General features: G+C 27.6%; 1 protein-coding gene across 1 annotated transcript in view; it reads left to right on the forward strand.

The window, feature by feature from the left end:
* The window catches only part of LOC101235132 (polycystin-1-related protein), a 31703-nt gene extending 11330 nt beyond the window's left edge, over positions 1 to 20373 (forward strand). Inside the window, exons 8-12 of the mRNA XM_065807637.1 lie at positions 4637 to 4867; positions 11013 to 11101; positions 14336 to 14459; positions 19244 to 19484; positions 19577 to 20373. Of these exons, the coding sequence (XP_065663709.1) occupies positions 4637 to 4867; positions 11013 to 11101; positions 14336 to 14459; positions 19244 to 19484; positions 19577 to 20331 (1440 nt within the window). The 3' untranslated portion in view covers positions 20332 to 20373. The remainder of the gene's footprint in view (positions 1 to 4636; positions 4868 to 11012; positions 11102 to 14335; positions 14460 to 19243; positions 19485 to 19576) is intronic.
* The last annotated feature ends 3232 nt before the right edge of the window (positions 20374 to 23605 follow it).

Below are 23605 nucleotides of genomic sequence, written 5' to 3' on the forward strand. Positions count from 1 at the left end.
AACAGTAAGAGAAGGGATTCGACCTAAAAATAAAACAAAATTATTGAAAACACTTGTTACACATTAATGTATATGTACTGTGTTAATTTATTTGAAAACTCAAAAATAACAAATAAGAAACTTACTCTGACAGATATTTTTTTTGTGTGTGTTTTTGTGAAAGCTTCAAGATTTGTTGTTGCAAGTTTGGATTATAAACTCTTTTTTTAAAAAAAGCAACACTAAAAAGAATCAAAAAAAGATAAACCTTTATGGTTTAATATAAAAATTGAATCCTTGGCTTTTATTAAATGATTAAATATAGTCAGTTTCAGTAATGAAACAACCCAATATTCATTTTTAATGGTAGACACTGACGTGAAGGTAAGCCAAGTTGTCTATCAACACAAAACATTACAACAATAACATCACAAAACTAACAATTAGCACCAAGTGTTACAGTTAACACTCAATAACTAAACCACCAAGGGACCAAGAAATTAGCTAATTAGAAAATGTTTGAGTTATTGGGAGTATAATCCATAAACAAAGACTCAACTGGAATTTTAAAATTAGTTTGAGTTATTAAGGGTTATTACGTTATTTAGAATTTATTTTAAATATTTTATTTACTAACAGCATAACATACTTGTAAATACACATTTTTTGATTACAAACAAACTTTAATATGTGTTTCATGTCAGTACACTGCTTGGCTAGCAAGGACAACACTCTTGCCATAAACAAAGACAAGTCATATTATTCAAAGTACACCGCTTGGCTAGCAAGGACAATGCTCTTGTTATAAGCAAAGCCAAATTACACCACCTTGAAATCATGGAAACAACATGGAACAACACTTACAAACAATAAAGACATGACATTATAACACATAATTTACATAGAAACACTCCATATATAACAGTCATTTACACATTTGTTACACACTTACAAAATATATTACAAAATATAACCTTAACACATATATAAACATATAATAAATAACACACATTACCGCATCAAGTGACACATAAAAATACTTACCAAAAACTATAAATTACAGTTAAATTATTTATAAAAAATGAGGTATTTAATAGTAAAACAATAATTATTTATAGATTTAGTAAATTGGTAAATACAACATTGTTAGCATAGCATTTATTAAATGACATACCTTGTAATGAATGTTCATCAGTTTTAAAAAATAAGGTATTAAATGATCTTTTTCTTGAACATGCAATATAGAGTTAACCATGTGAGAAGCAAAGGGTTTTTGAGATAAATGTCAACTTTATCAAAAGTTTGACCTTGACTTTTATTTATGGTCTTTGAGCATGCTAATTTTACAGGTAATTGACAACGTTTGAGAGTAAAAAGTAAATTTGAATCTGATTGTGTTAACTGTACCTAAGGAACAAATACTTTCTTGCCAACTGAAACACCTGTTAGAACTTTGCCCATCAATGTAATTATTTTGTAGAGCATGTACCATCAATTGGGTCCCATTGCAAAGTCCAGCTTTAAGATCTAAATTTCTAAGTAACATTATAACATCACCAATTTTCAGTTTTAGGCAATGAGCAGGCATTCCCAATGGAGTAAGACTATTTGAAAACTCAACAGGAAAATTATTGATTTTATTAAGATTATCTGTCTCAATAGTATCAGCACTTAAATAAATTTTAACATCACCTGGTAAATGATCCAAGACTTTTTCATTTATTTCAAATGAATTTACATTAGTGTTTGTCAAAATGGCACATTTTGCATAATCATCTTCTTCTGCAACTCCAAAAATCTTGTCTACTATGGATTCTTTTTTCCAAAGCAAGCACTGCTCAGGAATTTCAATGCACCCGCGGAACCATCTGCTTTTAAAGGTAATGTTCCACTACCAAGTTTTAAAAGCCATTGAGAGAATTCCTCTTCTTTGGCCTGAATCCTCATATTTTTTGTTAATGAAAATCGCTGAACATTGCCAATATTGAGAGCATTTTATACAGGCTTCAACAATATTAGCTGGTTGCCCTCTCTTTACAACCAGAAGTATTTACCTAAAGTCCCCACCCATAAGAATATCTTTACCACCAAAGGAAACTTGTTATTGCAAACATCTTGAAGTAACTTATCAATGGCATTTAAAGCATGTCTAGGTATCATGGATGCCTCATCGAGTAGATACAGGCTAACTTACCTTAGGAATTGGTCGTGTATAGAATTTGGAGTTATATTGCATGTTTTTGAAAAAATGCAATATAACTCTAATTAAAAAATTGGCACAGGAAGTTTGAATAAACCATGAAAGGTACTTCCTATTTTTAAAAGAGTTACAGCTATTCTTGTCCATGCAGCTGTTGCAGTTATAATATATCTACTGCTGGTTTCAGTGGTTAAGTAATTGTCCATCCATAAAAAACAATCTAGACTGTTTATTTTCATTATATGGTTGCTCACTTAGAGCAGAAAGGATAGCATCAGCAATTTGACACTGTTTATCATTTAATAACGGTCCAACTCGATTTGCTACATTAATAAAAACCTGAATATCTTCCTCTTCATTTTGTGGGGCAAAATAAAAAAACTTATCCAAAGTAGGCAGATTATAATCAGCTAAAGTTTTACTATTCTGAGTAATTATAGATTCAATTTGACACAGTGCTGCCTGCTCAGCAAGTACTGGTGGCATTGAATGGTGAATGTAATCCTCCATCATAAAATTTTTTTAGGCATTCCAAAGATTTAAAGGATCATCAGGTTCACAAAAGGTCAAAACAATGGAAACCAATTGTCTAATTTGTTGAGGCAACAGCCTCAGTTAACGTATTTGTCTATTCAGCGTCATCTTGAAACAGACCTAATTGAGAACATGCTTCAAGGAGTGTATTAAAAACTGTACCATTAATAGTGCGCAAGGAATTTCAACATACATATAATAAAGGGTTTGTTCATTTTTAGCATTTAATTTAAGCCATGCAGTTAGATGAGTGTCATGCTGTGCTGCGTGGTCTTATGCTGCCTGTTCTTCATTTTTTGTAAAATATATCATCTGATTATCTGGTTGATGAACCTGAAGTCAAATGATGTTATGTGACATATCACTTAAGGAATACTTAAATATTTACCACAATGTTTTTGGAGCTGAGACATAGCGACAATTTAAAAATGTGTTTATTTTATTATGGTTAACTTGCTCATTTATCAACAAATTGGCACAGTCATGCTCAATGTAAATGTACTTATATAAACACTTAACTGACTTTATAGTCATGCAGGCTTCAACATTTATGTGCACTCAATATTTTTTAGCTATGGTTTATAAGGTAAAACCCAACAGTTATCAACTTGATTACCTTTTATATTGACAATTCTTTTGTTATCAACACGTCTATAGCGTGGATAACAATTAAAAACTGCAACAGTGTTGGGATTAAATTCCTTAGGAAATTTTTTTGTGCATTTCCCACCTCTCATGCAAGGAGAATTGGGATTTAAAGGTCTACATAGTCCATGAATTATGCATGATTACATAATTTCATGAAGTTCAGGATCAACAGTTGGGTCTGGAATTTCTGCTGATATCAAATTATCAATATCTTCTGCTGTTTCTAGCTTGTTAGCATTTACTAAGTGCAATAAAGTATGAGGATGTGGCAAACCACGTTTTTGAAACTCAATAACTTGCACATGACTTATAACTTTGCCTAAGACTCCATGTTTAAAAATATCCTCTAAGAAATATTTAAGCATCATTTTAAATACCTGACAAACTAAATCAGGTCTGTCATTAGTAGATTAGCATGGGTTTAAATTTTGTACTATTTTTCTCCATTTTGGATTGCATGCAAAAGTAATGAATAGATCTGGTTTACTATATTTCTTTATGACTGCCATCGCATCTTCAAAGTTTTCTTTTAGTGCTCTTGGACTACCTACTTATGAAGAAGGCAATATAACCACTTAGCCTGGTCTTACATTAAGATCATTAGTATAGTTAATTACATGTTCATTCAATGCATCGTATTGTTCACTTCTAAGTTTGTTTTGGTTATTTCTAATAAAAGCAAGGCGCTGTCCCTCGATTTTGACATATGCATCAATGACATATCGCTGAAAAAGTTTCTAACCAAAGAATGTAGGAATAAAAGTTTGTCTAACGCCAAGTCTATAATTATAATACTGAGACAAAGTAACATGGTTTCTAACACAAGTTACACTGTGAGGGTTGTGCTATCCAGCATCACCTCTCAGGAAAAATATGGATATACCATAGGATCTAAATTTGCAGACATAGACAAAACTGTTCTCATAGGCTGACCTTGAGGATATATAAAAATTTCTTTGGATGCAGATGGAGCATCGTCATCTCTCACAAACACAATAGCAACCTCCTCATGAGAAGGAAGATTGTATCAACGCCTATCATGACCTTCAAGCAAAAACATTTTGGCAATAGAAGGTAGTCTACCTTCTAAAGCTGCTTGGTGGATTTCTTTGTAAACTTAATTCATTAACACACGTGTATTTAAATATATAAATGTTTTATTTATATGATGTATTTGATAAATTTATGCAACCTAAATTTTACATAATTTTCTTTATCCTAAATGTTTACAAAGTATATCAAAAATATTTATATATTAAAAAGTTTAATTTTTAGATATTTTTTGCAGTCTGTGTTGCCATGTTTTCACATGTCTTTTTTATAATTTACCAAACACGAATGGTTTATACTATGAAGTTAATTGCATTTGTATTACAAGTTAATAAAAGAAACCATAACAAACTTCACGACAACAAGCTTAACTACATAATGTTTCACCACAATGAGCTTCATTATGCTTGTGTTGGTACTTTATTTGGTGTTATCATTTTGCTCTTTTTAAAAATGGTAATTGTTTTAAAATTTCTTTTATTGTGGTTTAAAAAGTTTTTAAAGGATTAAAACCATTTTTATTTCTATTATTTTGTTCAAAATTTGTTACAGTTTTTATTTGTACTAAAAACTTTTTTAAAAAAAAGATAGCTTTAATCTTTTTTAACTTTAATAATCTCATTAGTTTAAAACTATTTTTAAAATTGTGTTTTTAATTCCAAGCAATCTTGAGCTATCATTAGATAATCTCATTTCTTTACTATATCCATCTCTGCATGCTCTAAAAACTTGTATTTGTCTAGTTTTTTTCCCTGCACTTTAACCCTTTGGAATTCTCTCCCACCTTCATGTTTTCCTGAATCATACAACATTTAACTTTTTAAGTTTTCTGTCAACCGTTTTCTTGCTACTATAACCTAACTCTATTCTTTTTTTCTAGTAACTCCTAACTTAATAGTGGTTGCTTGCAGCTTTGTTGGGAGTGAATCAGTGAATCAGAATAAAAATAAAAAAAAGATTCAATTTTAAGCAAAGTAATGCTTGTCATCATTTTATCTTAGATTTCATCAAAAAGCTCATTTTTGTCTTGTTTTAATCTATAAATTTTTTACAATTTTTTGTGTTTACTATGTAAAAAAAAAAATTTTTTCCATAATGTAATTGGGTTTTAAATCTCAAACGGTTTGAAGACAAAAAGTTTTTTTTTAAGTATTAAACAAAAGTGTCGTACTCACATGTTGTTATCAGGTAAAAAATAACGACTTTATTGAGACAGTAAAATAACATTTTACAATCTGAGTCTCTAATAAAATGCATTTTAAATTATTTTTAAGCATAAGAGTTAAAAACTATTTGCTAATAGAATTTAATTTATTGTAATACAAGTCTTCTATTAAGTATACTTTGCATTTGTCATATTAATTAGCACCATCATTGTCGTTGTCATCAGCAAATCAGTGTTCTCCCACTTTGCTCAGTTAAGTTACGTACAAGAACCAATGCAAATATTGCAAAACTACTTTTAAATTATCCAACATATAAAAGATAAATTATATAATTTACCATTAAAATTACTTTTTTATTGGAATACTTAACAAAAAATTTTCAATCATGTATTGTTTGTTTTCACGGTTGCAAATTAAAAGCTTTTAAATCGTTATTAAAACTACTTCTTTGAGCAACTCGTGATTGATACCTAGTGATTAAAGAGCACCTCTTAATTGATACCTAGTGATTGATGAGCACCTCTTTATTGATATCTAGTGATTAATGAGCAACTCGTGATTGATACCTAGTGATTGATGAGCACCTCTTGATGGAACTATTATGTTGTTTTGATATGAGTTGTAAAAAATGTTAGATTAAACTGCTAGTGTTGAATTTTACACATCACATTATGTTTATAGTTTTAAATATTATAAAATTTTAATCAGTTTTGGTCAACACTCATCAGAAAAAAAAATCTATTTTCTCACAATATTCTAATTGTGTGTAATAATAAACTTTTATTATTGGCGTCAGATTCTTTTTCGGGGAATTTTTGATAACATTTTAATATAAAAATGGATAATGAGTGCTTCCTACAAGTGCACCTGTATATTTGATGATCTTAAATAATTTTAAATATCTTGGTGATGAAACAATCTTTCCAATAAAGTTAAAAGAATTCTTCGCAAATTTTTTCTTTTGCTAGCAAATTGGCTCCTTTTATACATAAATTTTCATTCAAACTTTTTTTCAATACGCAAATGATTCCACTTAAATTAACAAGCCCGCACAAAGTTTCTGCTTCATTTCGTTTATGGATTTCAAAAACATTGTTGATGTGTAATTATACAATTTTTAAACAGTTTTCACACATTATGTCTTTATTTATGGTCTTAAATAAAATACACAAACATTAAATCGACTAAAAAAAATATGGTGTAAAGGAATCGAAACACACAATATGATTGAAAATTAAAAAATTAAAAGAGCTATCTATCTTAAAAATGAGCAAACTGAGAAATTTTTTGAGAAATTTATTATGAGATTCAATGTTTTAATAGATACTTGTAAAAAATAATTAAAACTATAAATAAATAAAATATAAACTTGGCAAAATCTCTTACTGATATGCCAAGAAGTACGTTCACGAGCTTTAGGTCAGAAGCCACTAAAAACTTAAGCTGATTTAGATTAATTAATTTAATAAGCATGTAATTGACATTACATGCTAAAGCAAAAATTATCACCTTGTTCACTACTGAGTCTTTCTCATTTCTACTTTGTTCCTATAACTTTGTTTCATCAAAAATATCAATTGTTACCTGAAAATTATTAACAGTTGAATAATAATTCTAATTTTATTTCTTTTATATGCATAATACAAAGTAGGTTAAGTTACCAAACCTTCAGTAAACCCTATCCTCCATCAATTCCAATTCTTTTTTCAATTTTTAAGAATGGCTTTTATAGGATCTAATCAGATCCACACAGAGAGCATATTTTTTAAACAAGTCTGGTGAGATCTTCAATGTATACAACATCTTTCAATACTGAGTTTTCAAGTTCATATTTCTTTCCATTTAAAAAAAGAACTTTTTTGTAACTGTAAAACTTTTCTATAGCATGAGAGCACTTCATAACTGTAGCAATTAAATTCTTTTCAACACTTATTTGGGTCATTCCATGCCAACTGGACCAAGGTTTAACATGGACCCCATCAGATTTTGATGAAACTTAGTGGGTTTGTTGATATCAATGAGAAAGGCAATTCCTGAAAATTTCAGCATAAAATTTTTTGTGGTTCATGAGATATGGTCATTTAGAATTTCTGTAGCAGAAATATGATTTGTTTGTATTTTGAAGCTCTTTATTTTAAAAACAAAATTTCAGAAAACCTTCTAGTTTTTTTTATTGTATACAACTCTGGACTTTTTTTGATATAACTTTGACATTGAAATCTTGAATGTCACCTTTAATCAGTGGCAAAAAGCCAACAAAAAACATGATATAGTTGATTAAACTTTTAAAGATGAAGTTTTGCACAAAACATGTGTTATTGGAACGCAGCAAATATCTTCCTTGTGTGGCCAAGTAAAAGTGTTTGAGGAAATAGACTGCTTCATGAACTTGATAAAAACATCTTGATTTCCTTTAGATATTTCCACAATAATGCCTAAAAATCATTTTGCATCATAAACACATGGTATATTAAATCCTGGTAAAAGAGAAGCAAGTGGAACTATATGCTGTATTTTAGGTACATTAACATTAGTATACATATTGTCAAAATATCGAAAGAATAAATTTTCAATACAATTCATTTGAAATGTATTGAAAATATATTCTTTTGATATTTTGCCTACACCGATCATACATTTTCTTAGGTGAATTGATAGGATCTGTAAGTGATTGTAAACTAGCCTTAGCTACAAGTCTTTTGACAAAGCCCCCAACACCATGGCAAGCACTCTTTCCATGTGATGTATCTATCCTAGGTTATGGTTGGTTTGAAGTAAAGGCACATTTGCCTAAGTTTTAGCTGCAGCCATTTTTAGAGGTCTATAATTTTTTACTGAATTGTATCTTATCAGTAAATTTCTAAAAATTTAGAAGCCTACTTTATATAGAAACTAAAAAAATATTTCTTTTCACTTCAGGTTAAACTGCAGGTTTTGTATATTGACTAATCAAAAATCAACTTTTTATACTTGCAAACAATTTTTTGGGTTTTTTAGGTAGCCATCATTTATTTTATCATACCTTAAAAATAATAACCTTTTTTCAAAAAGTTAATAAGTGTTTTCTGAGGCACAATTTGATGCAGAACTCAATTTTGGAAAGAAATTGCAGCTAGCATGACAATTTAGGTTAGAAAAGGGTATTTTTTAAGATGGCAGCCAAAAATAGCTACTGCCTCAAACATCAAATGTTTGAAGCCACAACCAATATCTCTTTTATATAATTTCGAGGCCTCCAATATCTCTTTTATAATATTTCGAGGTTGCTGAATTCAATTCTTCAGTTTTTTCTTGCATACAAAGTATCACAAGCCCAATATTGTAATGGACTTTTTACTGTTAAAACAATGAGGCACCAATACAATATTCAATCAACAGTTTTTAACCCGACTCACTGATCAACTAAATGAATTGAGAATTCTAAGAACTCTGCAAGTTGTTTATAAATCATAAACTTGAACCACTTTTACAATCAATATCATCAATAACATGAACAAACATTCACATATCATCACTCTTCACAGGACTGAGCTGAGTAGTGTATCAATGTTGTTTGAGAGTTCATTTTCTTGTTTTATTAGGTTACAAATGGAACATCTTAGTTTGTTCCCTGGTTAAACTCTTTCGCTATTTCAGTAATGCACCCAAAGCAATTAGAAACAAAACCTCTGAATCCGAAATGTTCAATATTTTGAAGATCCAACCTTTTTTTTTTGTTTTTAAGTATATAAAGTGACTAGCATAACTTGGCAAGATTAACTTGGATATGGCAATTTGTCCAGAAGTGTGTATTGAAGTTGACAGAGATATGAATGCTTTCTGTTCATCTGATATGTCCAGCAGTTTCTGAACTCTAATTCTCTGCTTGGTGTTGCAAAATAACTTATCGATAGCATGATTGATGCCCAGTGTTAAATGTGCACTTCATTTAAAAAAATTTTCGTCCTTCTTCCAAATATCTATCTATAGTCCATACTGGGGAGAAAATGTAAGAAAAAGTTGTGACTGTGCTCTTTTCTGGTTCACCTGAGTCTGACTCAGAATCACTCAATTCTTCATCTAGCCAATTTGAATAGGTTGTCCATTTCTGACCAAAAATGATGTTAACTGATTTTACAATCATACCAACTATGTCACTGCGACATAGTTGGTATGAGCATATTCCTGCTTACTGGTTTCCTCCAAAGCGTGCCACTTTTTCTCATTTGACTGATTTCTTTCCTTGTTTTTCTTCACCTGTTGTATACCATTTTACAAATTGCCAAGTAAAACCTGTAGCAATTATCATAATAGAATGGCTCATCTTTATCTGTCATTTTAATACTAAACCATTTTTCCAATTTCCATTGGTATGCCACATTATTTGTTCTAATGTCGTAGGCTCTGCTTGTCATACGCATGTTGAAATCTTCAGTTTTCTGTATCTATTGACTTGTTTTCTTGTAACTTGAATTTTTATGCTGTTTAAATAAATTTTTGGTATATATCTTCTTGGCTATGTTTTGTTGACATTCTTCGATATCCAATTGTCAAATAGTTCCTGAGCCACTATTTTGCTTGTGTCATTACATGAAACAACTTTAGAACCAGGTCTCACTAAGCACAAGTGTATCATTTATCCAAATAAATATGCACCACTTTGCAACTTGGATTAACCAATAAGTGCTGGTTCTTTTCAGTATACTACCCCTGTGATTTTGCAAGTAACAGTATTGATGGGCGTTGAGACCTTGAATGAAAAATTAGTGCTAAAATGGGCTTTTATAGCAAAATGAACATGCTGCTTATCCCTTATTTGCAGAAAAATATTTTTACCTAAATTTTGGCAGTTATTTTGAAGAAAAAAAAGCAAATTTCTGAATGAAATAGCTGTTGCAGGCCAAAAATTCTTCCAGACTTGCGTCACATTTTGCCTTAAAAACAGCTCACTATAGAAAAAACTTTCAGATTTCCCCCACCCTAATAATAATGTTTTGGTTTCTGGACTAAAGCAACTAGCAGCTGTAGCAACCATAGCAACCATACCAAAGCAACTAACTTTAAAGCAACTAGCAGCTATAGCATATACCATACCAACCATATTAATACATACACAACTCAACTTATTAATATGATGGTATTGAGACAGCAATAAATACAGCAATCTCTACAAATGCATGTATGATGTCATAATAAAAGAGATAGTATTACCATAAAATCTGGAAAAAAAGGGAAAGACATTTTCTTAAGATCTTAAGTTTTTATTTCTCATTATCCACAATGTCTAAACGATTTTTTTTTGAAAGATGTGTAGAAAGATGCTTTGTAATTTATAAATTCTTAATGGATTATTATAACTAATTTTCTTTTATTTTGTTTTTTTATTTGAATTGTATAATAATTTATATTTATTATCATTTTATTGTCACTTAGTGAATGATTTATTTTGTATTTAGAGTTGCATTTTCTTTATTGGTAAAATAAAGAACAAAAAACTTAAACAAATGCCAAATAATTTTTCTTCTCTATGCTTATTATATGACAGGTTTGTTTAATCATTTTTGTTTGATATTTATACCCTATAAATTTATTTTTTATATATAATTATTAAAGATACTATGAGTATTAAACATTGTGTATAAATGTTTTATAAAAAATAGTAAACAGTTAAAAAACTATTAAAAAATGAACTGTAAACTTTTTAAAGTAAAATTTATTTGGATATAAACAATTTATTTAAAATTTTTATGCTAAATGTTTTCTTTTTTATTTTGAGACTAATAATTTGTAAAATAAGTTGTTTAAAAAAAAGAGTTAAGTTTGTACAAAAATAAATTCTGCTAATTTTCCAAAACATGAGCCAATGCCATACAGCGCACAATGGGTCAGATGTTACATTATGAATAACTTTTTATCATTAATCTTTTTTAAATTTTTTATTTTACGGGAAGGCTTTTAATAAAATAAAAAAATAATTTTAGTGATAATTTAAGATAAATTTTGTGTAAACTAACTAATAAAGTTATATATAAAAATTTTTTATGTACTTTTTATGATAAATTTAAGCTTTTGAAACTAATTTTCCATGTCTTTCTAAAAATCTTTTGAAACATAATTTTTCAAGTTACTTTAAATTCTGAATAACTTGACTAATTAATCAGAACATAAAATAATTAAAAATTACTATTTTAAATAAACAACCCTTTTTTTAATCATTTTTTTTAACACCCAGAAATATGGCAAACACTCTATTGTTTATCAGTGCATCTGTGAATGGAATAGAAGCCTTGTATGCATTTTGAACGAGTTCAAAAAACTACATTCTAAAATACCTTCACTTCGTCTTAAACAAAATCATTTTCAAAAAAATTCTGAAAAACATTTTATTCTAACTTTTATACATTATTATCTTTATTCTAACTTTTATACATTATTATCCTTATTCTAACTTTTATACATTATTATCCTTATTATTAACATATTCTTTTAATTTTCTTTTCATTATTGCTACAATTATCATCTTTTTTTTTTCTTTCTTTTTTTTATTATTATAACCAGAAAATTATGTTTTCTGCATGTTTATTTTTAATGTATGTTCTATGTGCTTTAATCTATGTGTTTATGATCCATGTGTTTCAATGTATGTCTTTACTTATTATTACTTATATTAAAAATAAAAATTGGTGTCACTCCTTCAGATTTTTGTATGAGTGACACCATCAGATTTTTGTATGAGTGACACCATCCTAATAAATTATTAACTTATTATTATAAATAATTTTATGCTTATAACTACCATTATAATATTTATTATTATTATATTTTCATTGTATGTAATGTAAACATACTTGTTATTACTATTACTATAATTTGTATTAATTTTGTTATCTTATATTATTATTATATATTATTGTTATAATTATTATTTTTGTTATTATTAAAACTTTTGTAAAAATGATTAAAATAAACAGCTTTTTATTGTTGTTGTTGTTGTTGTTGTTGTTGTTGTTATTGTTGTTGTTGTTGTTGTTGTTGTTGTTATTGTAGAGGACCAGCCAAGAGAGTGTTATATTACAATTTATTCTAAAAATAAAAAGTCAACCTATGTTTATATTTTGACCATTTATTGGTACATGTGCTAAATTTAGTTTATATGGCACACATAAAAACTGCACTGCAATGCAAAATTGGGTGTTCATAGCAACTAAATGAAAAAAGTAACACCTTCATAAGAAGTGCAGACCTCATATTTCTGCTCATGCCAAATTAGTGTATATAGCACTAAAATTAAGTTATTTATTTTCTTTCAAAATTGGCTATTCTGACCTAATGTGCAGTTTGTCATGTTTGGAGTTAAAGGGTTGAAGGAGGGTTGCAATAACAAAAAATAAAAAAATAAAAAAATAGCATTTAGGGTATCATCAAAGTATAAACTAAAATTCAAGTTTATTTTCACTAACATTTTATTTCAGTTTTATTCTATTTTATTACTTTTTTTGTTTTTAATAACTTTTTTGGTTTATTGTTTCTTCATTTTTCAATTAAAAACAAACATTAAAGATATTTTTAGTTTAATATAATTAGATATTTAAAAAATGTTCATAAGAATAATTTTGACTGAAATATTTTTAAATCTAGGAATGAAATCACTTATGCATCACTACAATGCATCACTAATTATGTTGTATTAAAATAATGCATTTAAAGTAAAAACATCATTGTTCCATTTTTGAAAAAAATGTGTTAAATTAATGTAATGCACTAAAAAATCTTGTTACATGCATGTTACATAAAATTATGTGATTTGCATGTCATGTGACATTCCTGTTATTTGACATACATGTTTATGTTACACACATGTTACACCTTTTTATAGGTGTGTTACAAATACCTGTGTGTCAGTGTTATGTGACACACATGTTTTGTGACACGCCTATAAAAATTTTAAACATTTATTCTAAATTAAATGTATCACTAGTTTTAAAAAAGAAATCTAAAAAAGGTGTTTAAACAATAATTATTTAAAATATAGGTTGCAATATCCTTGACATATCCTGGAGTGACTAGATGTAGTTCTAGTCACTCCAGGATATGTCAAGGATAGTACTAGATGCAAAAAGAAAAAAATATCTGTCAAAACTTGTGCAATGTCTACAGGGCAGATGTTAATCTAAAAAAAACGCATTTGTAATAAGACAAAAAGTTTTTTTGGTTTTTCGATACACTTCTGAAATTTTTTTTTAAGTTTAATGTTCTTATTTTTATATGATTAGAAATAGTGGCAGGTTTTTATAATACCATTAACATTTTGACAACCAGATACCATTTCTAGCATTTCTATAGAAATTGTTTTTTCATTTAAATGACATAATGGAAAAGAAATGATTGAAGAGTGACGAGAAGAGTTGAAGCATTTTTTCACAACCAGATACCATTTCTATTGTTTCTATAAAAAATGTTTTTTTATTTAAATGACATTATAAAAGAGAGGTTGTTCAAGAGTGTCAAGAAGAGTTAAAGTAATTTTGCCTCAAGTGTATAAAAGTTCAAAGCATTTAGTCCTAGATGAAAATGTAAAATTTCTTAATTTTTAATAACTTTGTTTTTGTAGATTCACTTATATGTGTTGAAATTTCAAATGTAATTTTTTAATGTAAAAAATGTGTTAGTTGCATACCTATAGCATTTATTCTTTTTGCTTGTATCATGTTTCTGCCATTGATATTTTTCTGTTTGTATAAAAATAATAATTTTATTATTTATTTTAATTTTTATTTAGTTGGATCTATTACAATAGACAATTGCAAAGTTTATTCAGTTGGGCATGCTTTAAAGATAGGTTTCAAAAATTATTTATCAAAAAAGTAGAAGATAATAATGATTGGACAGTTTATGCACCTCAGGTATGAAAACCCCAAATATCTTCTTTTTTTTAAGGAAAGGTTGTTTATATTCATGTTATGAATAATCTAAGTAATATATATGAAAATAAGTTTTAGATAAACTGGTAAATTTATAAACTATTTTGTATATAAAGTAAATTCTTTCGAAGACTCAAATAAATTGACATGTAGTTAATATTATTAAATTTTTTTTAACAAAATTATGCATAATTATGCATAAATATGCATAAATAATGTTAATGAGTACTAGAATGTTACTCAGAGTTTTAACATTCAGTAAATTTAAATATACTTTAAATTTAAATTTATATATAATTATATTTAAAAGTTTTTTTTACTCTAATTTAATCATTACTACAAATCTTTATTTTTTTTAATCCATATTGCAGTTACAAGATGCTGATGCATTATTTCAATCTGTATTACAGTTGCATGATGCTGATGCATTATTAAAGTATTCATTTTTTTAAGATTTTACTGCATAATATGTATGTGTGTGTATATCTGATCACTCTTTTAAAATGAAATATTAATACATCTAAGACTATTTGGAAGTTTTTGCAAGGATTTAAAATTTCAAATAGAAGGATTTAAAATTTTATTAAAATATATTAATATGTTTTAAATCTATATATTATAAGTTTAACATTTTTTGAATCTTAGTTGATTTTTTTATGAACTTTTAAATAAATGTGTAAATACTAGTTTCATTTAAGGAAATAATAACTATATTCGGAAAGAAACAATCCCTTCACACTTTAGCTAGTGGTGCCAAATTTTTTAGTTATTTATGTTCCTAGGCTATTATCAGCGCAATTATCAGCAGTACATACTTATATGACATAAATCCAAAAGTTAGGAGTTTAAAACTTATCTTGAAGTCACCCAACTTTAATGTCAAAATGTTCTATTCAAATATTTTTTATATTGTAAGCGATATTATAAGAAAGAAAAAACAATTTTATTTTAATTTCATGGTCAGTAATTGTTTTTAATTTTTGCAACATTTCTGCAGGTTTTGCCCATTGGTTTATATATCTTTTATATATATATATATATATATATATATATATATATATATATATATATATATATATATATATATATATATATATATCATTTTTTATATATGTTAGCTTGCAAACCATAGATTAGTAGTTCATTTTGGTTTGGTTATATTTACTATTTCTTGTTTAAGTACCCAATACTTAATAAACTATGTGCTTCTAGTCAAACAACTAGAACACAACGCTAGATCCATCTTTTTAGTGATAATAGTTTGTATATAATACTTATTTATTGTTACTATTGTTTTAATGTAATTTTTTATATTTTGGAATTACAAAATTACCGGAGTTGCAAAATTACCGAATAACAAAATCACTGAATTACAAAATATAATACCAAATTTTTTTGATACTAGCAGTTTTTAATGTTCGATTTACTTGTAATCAGTTTTGGTTTCAAATAAACATAACTTTATACAATATAGATAATTTTTATGTTAAAATTTGAAAAAAGAGAAAATGTAACTTTACAACTGTTTAAATAAAAAAATATTTTTGATCAATTAAGCTTTTATAATTGCATCCTTTTGTATAATTATTGATTTACAAACTGATCAAAGTTATACAATTTAAAGAAAAGAATAAACAAAAATAAAAAATGTGAAAAACTATCTAAAGCAAAATTAATTATTCAAAATAAAAAAACCATATATAAATAACATTAAAATTACAGATTTACGCTAAAAAGTTTATGATAATTTGTTATATATATGATAATTACATTGAATTACTAAAAAAATAATAATACAGTAAAAATAAATGCTGTACTCCATAGTACATAGCTGTACTCCATAGTAGTGACCCCTTGGCATTGGGTAGGTGTTCAGCAATTAGGTTTGTTATAGTTTATCATATCTACGGTACACTGTTCTGTTGGTATTTTGGTTTTTTGATCAAGACTTCCAACAACCTTTGTATCCTTTTTTACATTTTTTGCTATTTCAAAATTCTTTAAATTCTCATTGCTCCCATTTCCATTTAACTCTGATAAAAGACATATTGGCTATTATATTATAATTTGATTTAAAAGTGCTTCCATCATCATTGCAACATATAAAAATCAAATCGTTTTTATATGAAAAAGTCAAAAAGGTTAGGTGGTAATCGCAAATATATTGTGTAGTATGAATTATTTTATAAAAAGCATAGCGAGATATTAAAAACAAATAACATCTAAACTTACGCTTAATTAGATAAAGCAAATCTATAACAAAATCAGTTAACAGTTTTTATCGTGAGGATTACCTTTTTTATTTAACACTTTTTGTTTAAACATATAATTTCTCAACTTATGGTGACATGGACAAGGTTGATAAATAAAAAAAGATTTGTTTTTATTTATTATCTCTAGTGCAAATATTAAAATGAAAATAGGCAGAAGGTCAAATTTAGTGCCAATTTAAAAACTAGGATTACAAGAAAATTTTCCAAATACATAAGGATTTACTTTGTGCTTAAGCGTCAAAATACCAAAAAAAAATTACCATGAATAGTTTTCGAGTAATATGACTTTGAGTGCAATATAAATAATTTGCAACAACAACAAAAAAAATTGTGCTCATAAAAGTTTGAATTTTTTTCTTTCTTGTTGTGTAACCTGGTTTTTTCATAAATGTTGTTTAAGTTTAAAAAGGCTTTAAGTTTAAAAAGGCTAAAGTTTAAAGCAAACAAAAAAAGTTAATGCTCATTTAACAAAACAAAGCAAATTTTAATTTAACAACAAATTTTCATTTAATGTTAAAAAACACTTTCATTTTACATAGTTTTATTTGTTTTGTTTGCTTTTTTGCATTTTTCTATAGTTTTTATTTTTCTCATATCATAAACACGTTTTATTTTAACTTTTAGTAGAATATATATTGATGACTGTAAATTAACATCAATGTATATAGCAAAACTCTGAAATAAACATTTTAGTTCCATTTTTTTATAGAAGTGTTAAATAAAAACAAGTTAGCAAGTATTATAAATGTGATAGCATTTTTTTTTTTTTTAGAAGTGTTAATTAAAAGCTATATTAGCAAGTATTATAAATAGAATATAAAACACACATGTGATAGCATTTATTTTTTTATAGAAGTGTTAAATAAAAGCTATATTAGCAAGTATTATAAATAGAATAGAAAATAAAAAGAACTTTATTATTGAGAAAATCAAACATCAAATCATGCTCATAACATCCAAAAAAATATTTAATACTTGTTTAATTAAAAAATGCAGCAAGTATTAAAGGTGAAATAAATGTCATTTCAAGTGAATTCTTAGAAAATTAATGGTTTATGGTGTTAAGCTCAAAACAATTAATTATCTCAATGAAATAATAGCTTGATTCAAAAGCTAATTTAATTAAACAAAAATTAATTTATTAAAAAAAAAATACATTTATCTTTTTAAAATTAGCTAAAAATGCCGTCGTCAGAAATAAACAAAATCACTTTGGAAAAGAATTGGAAAAACATCTTTTGAGCAGGTATAGCTGACTTACAAAACTGAATAAAAAAAGACAAACTATGATTTAGTTTGTCTTTTTTTATACCTAGATAGGAACAAGCACCAAGAATTTATATACGATCAAAAACACAAGAGAAATACAGCGAGAAGGTAATTTAGATGATAATTTATTTTTTCTGGATTTAAAAACCATTGTCACTTTTCTCACCTCTTCATTTTTGGCTTTCATTTTTGCTATCTTATTTTTTACACTATTATTTTTTATCAAACATTATATTAAGATAAACATTATATCAAGAAATTAAAAGAGATAATTAATAATGTTGGAGTCAGTATTATGCAAAGCCTGTGTTTAGATTTCGGAGATAACAAGAAAAAGGAATCCATTTAAAAACATTCTGCAAACTCATTGGATTCAAAGTCGGAATTTATTATCTTTTGATTGAAGTTTTGATCCAGGAAGTTGGCGTTCTATGGAGTCTGATAGTATAATAAAAAATGAAATTCCAAGAGATATATACATAGTGTTATGCCGTTACATGTTTTCATCAGTAAAATGAAGTAATCAAACGCCCAAAAGAGTATTCCTTATAGAGTTGATTCAAAGAATAGATTACTTTGTTTTCATGCAACTTCAATACGGTCATACAAAAAAAACTCATAAAAGTAAGATTAGAATATCTACTGTTTCAGATAAGTATCTAATTCCCTTAGCTTGCAGGCATCATGTTTCTGAGTTCAGAACCACGTACTTCTGTAAAGAAAAGTGCGGTTCAAAACTCAGAAACAAGCTGGATAATGATGCTGCAATAAAAAAAAAAATGAAAAGTCAAGCTACTTTAGCATTAGAAACGCTAAAGTATCATGACTTTAGCATTTATAATGTCAAAGTTATCTGCTACCTACCTTGACGCTTGAACGCAAGGTAAATTTCAATATATTTGAAAAAATTTTCGTATAGTCTTATCTTTTTTTATATTTATCTCAAATTTGGCCTTTTGTGTACTCGAGTATTCAAAGTTTTATTTTTTGAATTCCCCTAATAATACAAACGTTATTAAAAAGTTTAATTTGTTTTATGACAAGATTATTTTATAATTGTAGTGTTATTATTATTATGATATTAAAGAATATCTCATAATTATCTAAAGAATATTTTACTTTAAGTAATATTTGTAAAATTTATTTAGTACATATATATATATATATATATATATATATATATATATATATATATATATATATATATATATATGCATTTTTTAGGAATGCATCTATCAAGAGATAAACTATCAACTTGAAGAAATCATTTATCGAATTAGTCTTTTTACTGAAAGCGAAATCGAACTTTCCCAAGAAACAATTGAAAGTTCAATAGAATCCGAACACGTTTTTGAACATAAGTGTGTCTATGAGTCTTTTACAAAAAAGGTTGCATCAGAAAAACATTCAATTGATACTCTAAATAATGGCACTTACTGCAATTCGATGTTTGACGATTGTTATGGTGAGGTTTTAATCCCTGCTAAAATAATTTTAAAAAATATTTTCAAAAACTCTTTTTATAAAATATCAATGAACTGTTTTGTTTTGATTTAGAAATTCCTCAGTTCCAGAAAGAAATCTCAAGCGATGGTTTAATGAATTTAAGAGAATCTTCAAACTTTCGTGAAGTTGTTGAGAATTTTAATAGCCTATTTAAACGCTTTCTTTTGGACAGCGAAGTGAAAAATGATAGTAAAGTTGAACAAACATGTGTTACAGATAAAAGTAAGACGAGAGAAAAATTTAATCGTTTTTTGATTAAGGATAGTAAAGAATTTGATTCGTATTGTCAAGTCGATGGGTTAAAAGATTCGTTAACTGGTTTTAAAAAAATTGTGCCAGAAATGACATATCCAAAAGCAGACTGTACTTTTATTGAAGAAGATCACACAAAAGCCACTATGAAGTCCGAAATATATTTAAGTAAATTTATGTGGTCTAGTAAAGGCGACCTTGAAAGTCAAAAGTTCAGGAGAAATATGACGCAAACACAAAACCCTGCTAATAATGGAACAAACGAAGAATCAAATTTTAATCGTTTTTTGTTACATTCAATGCAAAGCGATACCAACAATCAAATGACTTTAGATGATATTCGCTTTGCTTTAAATTGTTTTAGCAATACGATGAAATCATTATCTAAAGAGGAATCGTTATTAAGGTTGAAAGATTTAGAAAAAGATATTATTCAAACAAACGTTGAAAAAAGACCACAAGAATATTTAGATAAGTGGATGTCTTTATCTAGCTTGTTGTTAGGTAAAAAAAGACACTGCGGAAATTTAGACAGTGGTTTAGGATCAGTATAATTTGTTATAATTTATACTTATAATATATAATCATAGTTATAATTTATTATTTTTTTATGTTTTACAACACAGGTCATGTGACCTGTGTTGTAAAACTAGTTATAAAAATTTTTAAAAATCACTCTCAACCAATTTTCAAATTTTCAATTTTTCTCAAAAAACTATTTTATTTTTATGGTTTATGGTCCGGCTTTTACGTTGGGGAATACAATGCCAAACTTTTAAAGATAAAGATTTTTACAGTGTTCTATATATTTTAGAAAACATATTTTGTACAATTAAATGAGCCCATGAGATGCATAGTGGTATAAGTCACTTTTTTCAATATTTTGAGTTATTGCCACTAATGGTTAGCTTTTTGTTTATTCTATTACATGGCAGAGTGGTATAAGTCTAATGATATTGATAATGATGCTGGAACTGTTTTTTGTTATGCTCCTCACTAAACAGCTGTTTTTGTTCACAGCCATAGTGGTATTAGTCAGACTTCTCAAAACTAGATATGAGTGACTTATACCACTATGCATCTCAGGGGCTCAAATAGCATTAAAAGTTTTGAACATTAACCCGTATTATCATCACACGTGGCATTTAACTAAAGAAAATAAATGACTATAGCAAATTAGTTATAATAACTGATTTCATTAAAAAAACAGTAATACTATTAGTAATACTGATTTTTTTAGACAATTAGGATTGCTTACAAAACAGATATGCTTTTGTTATTGACATGAAGCAGGCCAAAAGTTTTTTTTATAATTTATAGCAAATTAAAATATTAAAAAGGTGCATGATTTTTTAATAATGATATTTTGGTCAAAAGAACAACACGCATCTTTCAAAGGTACAACGTACGTGTTGTACCTTTGACCAATTTGACTTTGAAAGCGGAATAAAGATACTTATTGGTCGAATCAAGGACGTATAAATAGATGGATGTTTAGCGCATTGTTATAGATCTAAGGCGCCGCCAATTATTGAAATTCCATGCGGTTGTGATTTTTAGCGTCACTTTTTGAAATATTTTTTACAAAATAAACCGACCCTAAACCGACATTTTTTATTTGCTAATATTTTTCAGTTAATGTATTATTACTCGTAAAACACTATTTTTTTGAAATATAAATGCATTTTATGTAATTAAGAATGTCTCATGTATTTCATGTAATTAAGAATGTCTCATGTATTTTATGTAATTAAGAATGTCTCATGTATTTTATGTAATTAAGAATGTCTCATGTATTTTATGTAATTAAGAATGTCTCATGTATTTGAAAACATTTTATTTAATTTGAAAGTTTTCTTTAATAAGGGGTCGTTCATGACGACACGCAATAAGTTCATGAATTGCGACACGCAATTTTAGACATTTTATTTGCTATTCTTTCGATATATACATGCAAAAACATTATTTTATAAATATAATTTTCTCAGAAGTTTACACTTTACGTTTTCCACAACCGTCAGCGTCGCCGAGTTGATTCCGTTTCAGGGTAGTATAGCAAGGATTCGAGGTTTGCCTCTCGGTATCGAAATTTTTTTAGTTAGTGCACATAGGTTGTTTTTTTGTTGCTGCACGCTTTTGTGCACCAACTAAATAAAGTTCTGCACTTGGACCATATAAAGTCAAAGCGCAGAACGTGCACTTCACATAGGCTGTTACAGCCGTAGGCGCAACGCGTTGCGATTACGGCTGTAACAGGCTGTAACTACTCCGTTAACAGAGTGAATACATCGACTAAGTAAGATTTAGGCGCAGTTGAATTTCTAATCAACATGATAAATTGGTCCGATACCAGGCCTGGTGAATAAAAAAAAGCATTTGCTTTTACTCAGCGTTTTTAGATTAATTGTTCAGCTTTACGTGAATAAAAATTTAAGCAAAATCCATCAAATTTTATTCACGTAAAGTTATGCAATTTACTCCAAAAACCCTGAGTAATTGCTCAGCTTTACATGTATAAAAATTGAACTAAAATTGCTGATACTTTATTTTCACGTAAAGCCGACCAATTGCTTTTTTTATTCACCCGGCCTACTCTTTTAATTAAAAGAAAATCTTCTAGATTTTATTCGCCCTGTCTACTCTTTCAATTAAAAAAAAATCTTTAAGATTTAAAACTAAACAAAAAAATATTGCATTCACAAATTTGGAGACCCCCTCCCCCTTGTAACAAATCGTCACGTAATCGCCTCCTCACCCCCCCCCCCCCTCCTTAAACGTGACAATTTATGGATAACCAGGGGCCGTATTCTCATCTCTCCGTTAAGCTTAACGTAGCTTTTGTCTGAAATTTCATTACAATATTTCTAAGTGAAGAAATGACGAAAATTTATATAAATTCGTTAAAATAAAACTTATATTAAAATAAAACATTTAGGTTTAAAAAATTATAATTTTAAATAAATTTTTTATTAATGTAATTTAAAAGAAATTTTTGACTAACGCTCCGTTAAGCTTAACGGAGAGATGAGAATACAATGGGCCAGAATTCATTTTTACTGGATAAAATTCATAACTAATTTAACATTAGGGCTTTATTGACTAAAACTAGTATGATTAATAATATGATGTCAGCGTTTCTTATGATGGTGTTATTTTTTTAATTCGTTGCTATGGATACCTAATTTTGGGTAGCAAAAACCTAGTTTTTTTTTTGCAGATGTTTTTACGAGTGCTATGTTCACCAAATTTTATATAAGTGCAAATATGAGGTCGCGCTTTTTAAAAAAGTAAATATATTGTTTATTTAGTTGCGTGTTTTATTATGGAATCCTCGCTTAGATTCTCGCTCACGTAAAGCAAAACTCTTTTCAGTTTAACGTGATTAACTAGTGGTATTATACCCGCTTTTACACGATGCTAGATAAACTTGGTTTCCTGTAAAAAAAAAAAAATATTCTAGCTTAGTTAATTAGTTTTTCTAATTAGCAGATTTTACAAGCGTCTACAGATCATTTTATTTATGTATGGGTGTTATTGTTCCCATGCATTCACAATCACCAAAAATCTTTGACAATATATTTTTCAAGTAGTACAAGCTTAGTAAGTTGTAGGTCTATATATTTAGGATTATAAAATACTTATGTAGAATATAATTCAGGCAAAATTACAAAATAAAAGAAGGTCTTTCTTTTAAGAGCTGCACAAAACCATCTGGAAAGTTTTCTTTTTGAGGGTGCTTAGGTGATCGTAAAGCACTGATTACTGGATAGGACGAGCACATAAAACGCCGTGAAAGGTCTTCGTTTGTCTTTGAACGCGAACACTTCC

Source organism: Hydra vulgaris, chromosome 10, assembly GCF_038396675.1.
Source record: "Hydra vulgaris chromosome 10, alternate assembly HydraT2T_AEP".
NCBI lineage: Eukaryota > Metazoa > Cnidaria > Hydrozoa > Anthoathecata > Hydridae > Hydra > Hydra vulgaris.